We start from the raw sequence: 10362 nt of genomic DNA, 5'->3' as shown, positions 1-10362 counted from the left end.
CTATTTATTTTAAACAGTTCATTGTTATAAATCACTTTTTCAAAATCAAGAAAATTCTTCAGAGCAGCATTGCTAATGACACTTCTGTTAGAAATTATAAATTGGATCCTTTTAGTGAATCATTTCAACTCTATTCAAGAAGAACTTTCAGATCGAAAAAAAAAAGAACTTCTAAGATTGGTATCATCTTAAATGGGCTCCAAATGAGGAGTCAATATATGCTGTAAGGATTAAAGATCTTTGAAATTGAATCATTAATCTTTATCTTTGTGTACCTTTTATTGTAGCGGACTTGTGATATAGACATCAGTATCACTACTTGGAAGTGCTCATTTGTAAATGTTAAATAATATCAAAATTGAAACGGAAATAGTAGAAAATAGGTTAATATGAAAAGCTTAAGAAAGTATATAGGCTAATTTTTAGTTATAGAAATTAATATATCATAACTTGTCAAGTTATGGTTCATAACTAGATAAGTTATGGACAAACTTGTCAAGTTATGGTTCATAGCCAGACAAGTTATGGACAAAAATCGTGAATTATGGACAATAACTTGTCAAGTTATGGTTCATAACCAGACAAGTTATGAACAAAAATAGTAATTTGACATATTTATTAACTTATGTAAACTATTAGCCTATTAATTTTAATTCATCTCAAGTTTTAGTATATTTCTATCTTTCTCTCAAATTGAAAACATGACGTGATCCGATAATCTAATAAAATAAGAAATGATATTTATCCCGTAGATAAATTTTCTTTACTCACATAACAATGGATCCCATTTACTAAGGTAACACTTAATAGGACACACCTTACGAGTGGTTTATCGAGATAGTGATGAATAAGAGTGCTCAATAAAATATGACGGTTCAAAAATTCCATTAATTTCTCAAAAAAAAAAAAAAAGGAAAAAAAGAAAGTGTAGTAGATTTTCTTTTGATCTTTTGTATTTCTACGTGAAATTCCCTGTACGTTTTACAACTTCAATAAGCAGTGCATGCAATATTAATTGTAACATTTATTTCCCGTTTAGTTCGCTAATTTGAATTTTTAATTCGAGTTGAGATGTGACTTTATGTGAGAGCTTTTTACTATAATAAAAAAAGTAAAATGTGACTGTTTCTAAGAGCCTTTTACTGTAACAAAACTCGAATTCTAAACTCGAATCGGTGAAATGAACGGAACCTTAGAGCTTCTTAGCAAAAGATATGACAGGGAAATAAAGAAGAGAGGAAACGAAATGGATTTCATTTATATTGAGGTTTATGAATCACGGCTGCAATTTAGCACGTAAAACAAAAGGTTGGTTACAGAATGTGCATACCCTTTTAAACTTTAAGTACTCCAGAAATCTAATTATGGGTTTAGATTATTATTGGTTCAGAATGTGTATATACCCTTTAAACATTTAGAGGGATATCATAAAAATATTGGTTGCTTGAATCAAATACTTACAACCAATATTCCTAGACAGAAAGCTCATTAGATTCTGTGCATCCTCGGAACCAAACTCCACAGACTATTTCGGTAAAGAATCTGTAAACAAAATAATCACCAATATGATTACTCACGAAGCTCTTGATCCTTGCAATCTTCTGCACCAGAATGGTCCGTGGGATTAGTATGATGATCAGTTTTATCTGTGTCGTTTTCCGGAGCAATATCAGTATCACCACATTCAGATGCTGAGCTCTCCTTCTCCGGGCAGTCAAGTTGCACGCATTCAGCAACTTCACTGTTGTAATTTTCCAGATCATGACCACTCCTATTCGACAATGCTAATTCGTCTTTCTTCACAACGTTGAACAGAATCCCATTTTCGGTCCTTTCGGGCTGCAATAGATCACCTTCAGAGACCATGATGCTTGATCCGTTCATGGGAACTCGGCCTCGGAAATCCCTCTGATCAAAGTCCGTGCTTTCTGAACTTCTATCAGAAAGAGTCCCCCTAGGGCTGTGGAAATAATCGTTGTTGCTTGCCATTTGAAGTGCCATTGAGTTGGGACTGATAAGCAAACCTCTGTTCAGCTCCGTATCGATGTCCAAATTTTGGACAAAGTCGATGAACGTATTTGCCGATGTAGTCCTCATCAATGGCCCACCAGATCTCGTCCAAGAATTTAGATCAATGTTCTCAGATTCACTATCACTTCCATCATGTACGCTCCGGTGGGTTCGCGAATTTTTACTTGAAGGTCCACTTGTGGCGGATCCAGTGGCTCCTTGATGGAACGAGGAAGCGGCATCTGCAAGGAGGTCATCGTCGAGAGAGCCAGTTGAATTCTCTCGAGCAATGCAGTTCCAAGAAGGAATCCTTCGAGAAGCGTTGAATCTGACTGTGCTGCTTAGGCCGTGAGAAGAAGCGGCAGCTCTCTCAGCACTCCTTTTGAGTCTCCGCATGTGGTTGAGGATCGCAACACACTCGTCAAGAGCAAGCTCAGTACCACAGTTTGCTTTAATGGCAGAGAGCTTCTCCCAAGTACACCTTCTCCCTTGGTTGGCCGCTTTTTGCAGTTCCAGATAAGATGGGTTTTGTATAATCTTTGAGTACTGATCAAGAAACAAACGGCTAGTTAGTAACTATTGTAAGAGCGTATCTCACGGTATACAAAAAACAAGAAAACACTGTACCATAACAACTGTAACTAGTCAACGAGTAACTCAAATAAAAAGGTGTAAATGATTTGTGTACCTGAGCAAGTGTGGCCGGCATAACAACAGTGACATCGCCCTCCCATTCTTGAGCAAATAGCCTGGCAAGTCCACCCAATGGAAAACCAAGTTCTAGTATCTGATTGAATCTATGTTTCACCTCCATCTCGGCAAGATGTGCGAGCTATGCAGTTATGTAAGTAAATGGATTAGCTTTATCCCAATAAGCATTAGAGAGATCATCAGGCTACAGGATTCATAAGTAAACAAAAAAAGAAATGAAGTACCATAACCAATGTCAACAATTAACAAGCAATTCTAGCTAAATGTTGAAGATAAGAAATAGCTATTTAGGCCTTTTGCCCCCACAGCAGACAATTATGTCATAATCTAAAAAGTACATATAATGAACACCAAAAATAGTCTGAATTAGGAACTATCTGTTGAAAATGTTTAATGATGTTCCGTACCGAATAGTCAGAAATCAACCAGCATTTTTAATGTTCTACTCCAAAAGGAAAACACAAAAAGAATAGTTAGTGCACACGATAGACATCTAGCAAGTAGCACGCAAGCATTGATATGATCCTACTTCAATCGGCTATGAATTTCTTTTTAAACCGATGCCTGGGGAAAATGAATAAAAAAGGAGTGAAAAGCATCTGAACATGACTTTTCATATCAGTATGAAAACAGATAAACTAGAAGCACTCCATAATAACAGGAAAGGTATAAGAAATAAATCTCAAGTTGTAGATGTTACCTTGGCAGCAAAGTTGCCTCCAAGTTCTCTCCAAAATTCCTTTAGCCTCAACAATGGTGCAATATGAGGATTTGCCTGACTCACGATGAAGTGATTGACATTAAACAGCTCCTTCAATTGCATCATAGGTAAGTCTATCTCTAAGCTACCATCCCTCCACCGGCGCACAGGGGTAGACCCTGCCTCTGGACCCAAATTAAACGGAGGTTGATAAGGAACAATCTCTCCGCTTCTGTCCTTTGCCATGAGTTCCTGAGCCTCAAAAAGGCCAGGAAAGGCACAAGAAGCAGTAACTGCACTCCATATAACAACGTGAGGCGAAGTCAAGTAGTTAAGACATCGAGGAGGTTCATGCTTCCTAGGGGAGCAAACTGTTATACCAAGAACTCGGCCTGTCATATCATATGCTTCTTGAAATGTAAGATTACTTGTGAGATGCCTCAACATCATTTGCAAATGCCTGATCTCGTGGACAGCACCGTGCGTCATGACCCTCTTAACGACCGTGAAAATCCCACCCATCTGATCGAAAAACTGCAACGACTGCCAAGAATCCTCGAAGAAACTTTGCAGCTCAGGCCAAGACCTAGTGGCAACAACAGAACACATGATTGATCCCACACTAGAACCAGCAATAATCCGAGGGATAAGCTTGTGTTCCACTAGTGTTTTAACCACACCGACATGAAAAGCACCAAGAGAAGCACCCCCACTCAAGAGCAAGGCAGTTCTTCCAAAAGCATGCCTTGTTTCATGCACGAAAGCGAGCTTCTCTTCCGGTGAAAGTTCTTCCGAATCTGAGTCGCAAACCATTCTCAACTGGATAGAAACCTCGTCAATGTATTCCTTTATGAGCCTGGGAACATGAAGCCTACCCTTGTGCAGCTCAGGGTTGCACATGTTACCTAAATTCCTAACAAGATCAGCACGCATACAAAAGATAATATCTCTCAAAGATCCCTCTTGGCGACGATGGCGAAGCTCATCTAGCTTGTTCCTAACCAGTTCTTCATCATAAAGGTCCGATTCACTCATCTTCGGGGTCTCTTTATCGAGCATCTTGGCGGCATGAGCCCATTCCTCATACGTCAACGCGGTCCTCATCATGTTCCTCCAGAATTTCCTCCGGTAAGCCATTTCTGCCCTCGTCTTCACATTCGTGTATCGTTTAAGCAAAAAGGCGATGATCGTCACCATCGCCAATATCCCTTGCGGGTTTCGGGGATGCAACCATGACAACATGGGTGCCAAAAGCTCCCTAAATCTATAGATGAGGTGCAACAAGGCGTGGAATACTTGGTGCCTCAAATGTGACATGGACTTACAAAACAGAACTCTAAAAGCAATTGTCCGGCCAACTAAGGTTGAAGGTCCAATGGGAAATAGATCAACATTGGCCTCGTTACTAATATCCATTATGTCTTCACTAATAAAAAAAAAAGCTCAATGTAGGAATGGCTGCCAAATTTGATCAGGAATGAGAATACAAAGATCACAAAAGGGTTCTTCTTTAAACGACCTCAACTTAAAGAACTAAGGAAACGTTTGGTTCATGGATTAGAATCATAATATTAAAACTATTTTTCATTTACCTCTATTTTTTGTGAGAGAAAACTGCAGCGAACTATAAACTATGATTCAAATCGGGATACAAATCCCTAACCAAACAACTCCTAAGTAATTCTGTCTATTGCTCAATCAATCCTTCAGATAACGCAAAATAATCTGGGGAAAAGACAAGAAAAATTAAGGAAATTGAATACAATTATATATCATAGGACAGGTAAAACAAAAAAAAAATGATAGATTTTTCCAACCTTCGAAAGTCCAAAATGGTCTGAGATCTTCAAAGGCAAATCCTTTGACCTGACAAATCCCCTAATTGATATCTAAAATCTCCACAACCCCACCAAAAGCGAACACTAACTACCACAGAGCAGAATCAAAATCCTCAAATTTCAACAAAAGCCCCGCTTCCCAAGTGAAATTCGAATCAATAGCCAAATGGGTGTCTGACGAATGATCCAAAACATCAAAGTATGTGCAGAAATGAAAAAACCCAACAATTCTAGCGTTTTATAATATTTTCCCAGAAAACAGAACAAACGGAATGGAAAAGGTAAAGACTTTCTTTTGTTTGGTTTTATTTATTATTGTTGAAGCCAATTGGATAATATAAAAATAATAAATAATAAAAAATAATGAATTGGGTTTTCTCAGAAACATTGGGAAACGTGAGATAGATAAAGATTAGGATACGGTGACGTTGATTTGAATAGGCAAAGAGGCGGCGAAGATTAGGATGGACTTATTGAAGAATTTGCGTCATAATTTAAATTATAATTTATAATTTATTATAATATTTTTTTATAAAAAAATAAAAATTAATAAAAATTAATTTTAATTTATAATTTTAAATCTATAAATGAAACCTCCACTTAACAAGAGGGATGAATATGATGTTGATAGCAAAATGAGGATAAGGCATACACTTGTCACGCTAGCTGACAAATTATTTATAGGTGGAAATTGGAATACGATTTTCTATTTTAAGTACTTCAAAAAAAAAAACTTTCTATTTTGAAAAGAGCAAAAAAAAAAAAAAAAAAAAAAAAAAAAAAAAAAAAAAAAAAAAAAAAAAAAAAAAAAAAAAAGACATAAAAGTACGGCAAATTCTCACTTTTTCTTTTTCTTTTTTTTAACATAATAAACTAAAGAATTCTGTGATTGGTTTTGAAAAATATTTTATAAGTTTAAGTTTGAGAGTCTGTTTGGATCATATATTCAGATTGATAATTTTAATTTATTAACGAAAATTTTATGAGAAAATATTTTTAATTTTTTATGAGATAAAAAGACTATAATAGAATTCAAATTGTGATTCAAATATACTTACTAAATAAGTCCTAAATAGTTAAATATTTTGATAGAGTAATTATATTTACACCCATCAAATTTATTAATGCCCACCAATTCATAATTTATATTTATTATAATTTTACCTTGCATTAAAATTACATTATAACCACCTCAAAAAAAAAAAAATATTACATTATAACCTATTAACATACCCCACATTAATTATAAATGGACATAATATTTTTTTAAAAAAATTAAAGAGCCTACACCTAGATTAACTATAATTAGAAAGTATTTTCAAAGGAATAAAAATACATACTCCACTTTTTGTTTTATTATAAACTAAAATCAACTTGAAAATAAAAAACGAAGAATAAATCTTTATTAGTTTTGCCTATTAATAATATAAATTAGCCAAAACAATTAAATGAGTAGTTTTGTGAGGATCAAACCCGGAGAGTTGTTATTGTACTTTCTTGTTCAAAGAAAAATAAGGAGGAGGAAGAGGCAAGACGAGGATAATTGATAACTAAACGTAAAGAGAATTGTATTGATTTTAAAAATTATATATAATGTTAATAGTTAAAAGAGATTATATTATAATCTAATTAATACTAAAATTATGTGGGGTTATGAAATGGTTGAATTAGATATTATGAAAATAAAATCTATAAAAGGATAATTTTTTCAAATCTTTATCATATAAATATTAATTAGTTGAGGTATCTATAAATTTTTAGGTACAAATATTACTAATAATGTCTTTAATCTTATAACAATTTGTAAGTGAAAAAAAAAAAAAAAAAAAAAAACCCCAACAAAAGGACCTTCATTCCGAGTGAAAAGAACTTGGAAGGTTGAGATTAATAAAAGAAGAAGGGAGTTTCTGCGATGGATATGACATGAAAATAATGGAAGGGTCTTTACATAATTCCCAAGCAATTAATTGTGCGAACGAAAACGCTTATGGTTGCTTACAAGGAAATACCACATGGCGTAAATGATGGCAAACAAATTACAAAATAGAAAACTAGTTGGACTGCTTAAAACCCTCGTTAGTTGGCCACGAAACGATTACATAATCAATCTTTTTTTTCGTGACCCGCAAGAACTTATTAACTTTCATCCAATCAAACGTGTTACCTCGAGTGGGAAAGTGTTTTTTTTTTCTTTTTTTTCTCCTGTCTCTCACTATTTTTCTGCGTAAAAGGTTATAGTAATCGTTAAATAATTAGCACAATTCTTTTGTATTAAGTCATAACAGTTGTTATTTTAAAAATCTTAAGTCATTTTAAGCATATGGCAAATAAAACACTGTCATATATTGCTCCAAACAAATGTTTATGTATGACTAGATGTATCTATCAAAAAAAGAACATAGCAGATGTAATTCTTCACGAAAAAATTACTTAGGTTTAAAACACCAGTCAGTTATGATGGAATAACTGATATTAATAGTAAAAATGACAGTCGTTAATTGATGTATTTTTTAACATTTTTCATATAATTATTCAATAGTAGTTTATTGTTATATATTTAAAAACGATTTTTAGTTTATAAAATAGTAACTGATTATGCTAGGTTTTCAGCTGGTTACGATTGGCATATGGGCCCATTACAATGGCACCTGGAGAACTTGTCCCCCATTTTCAAACTGGGGGACTATAAACAACTCATTTTTTTTAGAGTTTATCCGGTATTAAAAACTGTCTATTTTGTTTATTTTCTTAATCTTATGTGATTTTGGCTAAATTTAGCAGTCAAAAAGTAACCCTAGCAGGAACATACCGGAGAAGGTGCTTTTTTTTTAATAAAAAGAAAATAATATTTTTATTACAATAATAAAATTCTATTCTATTTTTATATAAAAATAAATTTTACAAAACAAACCACAAGAAAGAAAAAAGAAAGACTGGCCCTTGTTAATATTTCTAATGAGATTTTGACACAGTTGAACCTTTAAGTTTTTATTATTTTAACTGTCATATTTTCTTTAATCTAATATAATATTATATAATCTCTTTGAATAATTTTAATGTGATTATACGGTTTAATATTGTATCCCGTTAGTATTCCAAAATGGAAATGATGTAAGCTACGATCTATAGAGTTTGCATTCATTATTGCTTCAACATAAAAATTGAGTCATTAAAAAAGAAAAAAGAAAAAGAGCATAACCACTACTTTGACTTTATATTAACTATGGACATTTTCTTTTTTTAGAACCCTTTACGGTACGTAAATGTATTGATAAGTTAAATCTTTTTAACCGACTTTTTAAAAGAAAATCTCCCTTTTTTTTTTTTCCTTTTTTACTTTTTTTAAATGTATTTTTTTTACTTTTATCTTTTTCACTGTAAAGACGTGAAGGTTCGGACCATTCCTCTTGGATGCAAAGAATGGAGTAGTGAAACCGTCTCTGTTGAGAAGTCACTTCACATGAAGTTTGATTTCTTTGCAATAATCTCTTGTATTGAGAGAGGATAATTACCGGTCCATTTAAAAAGTATATTCAAAACATAATTTTTTATTATGACGTTTGAAATTTAAATTTTTTTATAAGAAAAAATATCACAACAGAATTAATGATTTGAATTTAAGGCCTCGTTCATTTCACCGATTCGAGTTTTCAGTTTTAAGTTTTTATAATAAAAAGATCTCATAAAATATCACATCTAACTTTTTCTGCTACAGTAAAAAGCTCTCAGAAAATATCACATCTCAACTCGAATTAAAAACTCGAATCCGCGAAGTGAACGAGGTATATAAAATAAATAGGTCTTACGATATTGACGCTAAAGTTTTAAGTTCTCTTTCTATTCAAAAGACTTGTTCATCAATTTATTCGCGTTAGTTTAACTTAAGAAGGTGTTTGGTATGAGAATTCGTGTTATGGTTCGAATTATGGTTCGTAGTTTGGTACAATATTTTCTCTCATAAAAAACACACACAAACCGATAATGGTTTTGAATACGTGAACTAAACGTATACTAAGGGCCCGTTTAATTTGCTGATTCGAGTTTTTAATTCGAGTTTAAATATGACTTTATGTGAGAGTTTTTTACTGTAATAAAAAAGTTAAATATTGCTGTTTCTGAGAGATTTTTACTGTAACAAAACTCAAATCGGTGAAATGAACGGAGCCTTAAAAGTTCAAAGCTGAAAACTTCTCAATGCCAGGGTACAACTCCATTTCCATCTCAGGAAAAAGTTCCATGTACTATCCATGATGTCTTTCATCTGGTGTATGCATTGCCTCAGCATATCAATTCTCGTATTTCGAACTAATCATGTAAAATTACAAACATATCCATTTGGTATACAATTTGTGAAACCCTTTTTTCTGAATAAGTGCGCTTTGACAGTAACTAAGGGATGTCGAAGATTGAGTTGGAAGAGCAGAGAGGATCTCTCTCAGCTCGATGGCTTCTGCATATTGAAGCAAAGTCGACAAGGGCATCTGACATTACCATTCTCATTCACATGATGTTTTGCAATATCTATGAATGCTGACAAATTAATCCAATATGCATTAAAAATACAATTATTTAAATTTATCTAACTCTTGTCAATCGACATCTTAAAGTAGTCTACTGAAAAAATAAACATGTACAAATAGATAGTGCAAATGTATGCATAAAAATATATTATCCACATCCAGTCCTCATCTACAAGGTAAGGCCCTGTCCCATTCAGAATTGTAATTTACGCATTTATTCACTCCATAACACTCATTTCTTACAGAAATTTCGGCAGCATCTCCCATCAGTTCTCCTAACTGTGCTTTCCAACGTCGTACAACCGGAGAACGGAGGAAGACGGCTGAAACCTCTACTACAAGGTGTGAGTGGAAATGAATAACGAACACGTAAAATTGCAATCCCAAATTGTCCAAACGGGACAATTCAAGAATTAGTGAGCCACTCAAATAGGTCTAAGGTTAATTTAAAAATACAAATACAATATGATAATAAATTAACTCGTAGGCACCTAAAATTCTTAGCAACAATGTACTGCAGTTTTAGTAGTACGTTCAACGCCCACTTGAAAGAATTTCAATAGAAATAAATCTAACACATTTT

The 10362-nt window shown here is 33.5% G+C and overlaps 1 protein-coding gene across 2 annotated transcripts; it reads right to left on the bottom strand.

The window, feature by feature from the left end:
• Window positions 1-1245: 1245 nt before the first annotated feature.
• Window positions 1246-5570, bottom strand: LOC21398622 (triacylglycerol lipase SDP1). 2 transcript variants are annotated; one of them, XM_024169665.1, is made up of 4 exons: window positions 5239-5570; window positions 3422-5146; window positions 2699-2842; window positions 1246-2556 (listed from the first exon to the last, which is right to left on the bottom strand). In XM_024169665.1, exons 2-4 carry the CDS (start codon window positions 4835-4837, stop codon window positions 1570-1572), a joined length of 2547 nt encoding a protein of 848 aa, XP_024025433.1. In that variant the 5' UTR covers window positions 4838-5146; window positions 5239-5570; the 3' UTR covers window positions 1246-1569. The 2 variants fall into 2 exon arrangements, with proteins under 2 accessions (XP_024025433.1, XP_010102731.1); XM_010104429.2 differs by lacking the exon at window positions 5239-5570 and having other exon boundaries at window positions 3422-5216.
• Between the last annotated feature and the right edge of the window lie 4792 nt (window positions 5571-10362).

Source organism: Morus notabilis, unplaced genomic scaffold (assembly GCF_000414095.1).
Source record: "Morus notabilis unplaced genomic scaffold, ASM41409v2 Scaffold645, whole genome shotgun sequence".
NCBI classification, from domain to species: domain Eukaryota; kingdom Viridiplantae; phylum Streptophyta; class Magnoliopsida; order Rosales; family Moraceae; genus Morus; species Morus notabilis.
The sequence above is the reverse complement of the archived record's forward strand: the minus strand, read 5'-3'. Positions and strand labels throughout refer to the sequence as shown.

What these genes read in the sequence shown, in the direction of transcription:
- LOC21398622 (XM_024169665.1), bottom strand. Translation starts at nt 4,837, where the DNA reads ATGGATATTAGTAACGAGGCCAATGTTGATCTATTTCCCATTGGACCT. An exon ending in GAGGCAACTTTGCTGCCAAG is followed by an intron (nt 2,843 to 3,421) that starts GTAACATCTACA and finishes ATAACTGCATAG; the next exon opens with CTCGCACATCTTGCCGAGAT. An exon ending in TGCCGGCCACACTTGCTCAG is followed by an intron (nt 2,557 to 2,698) that starts GTACACAAATCA and finishes TTTCTTGATCAG; the next exon opens with TACTCAAAGATTATACAAAA.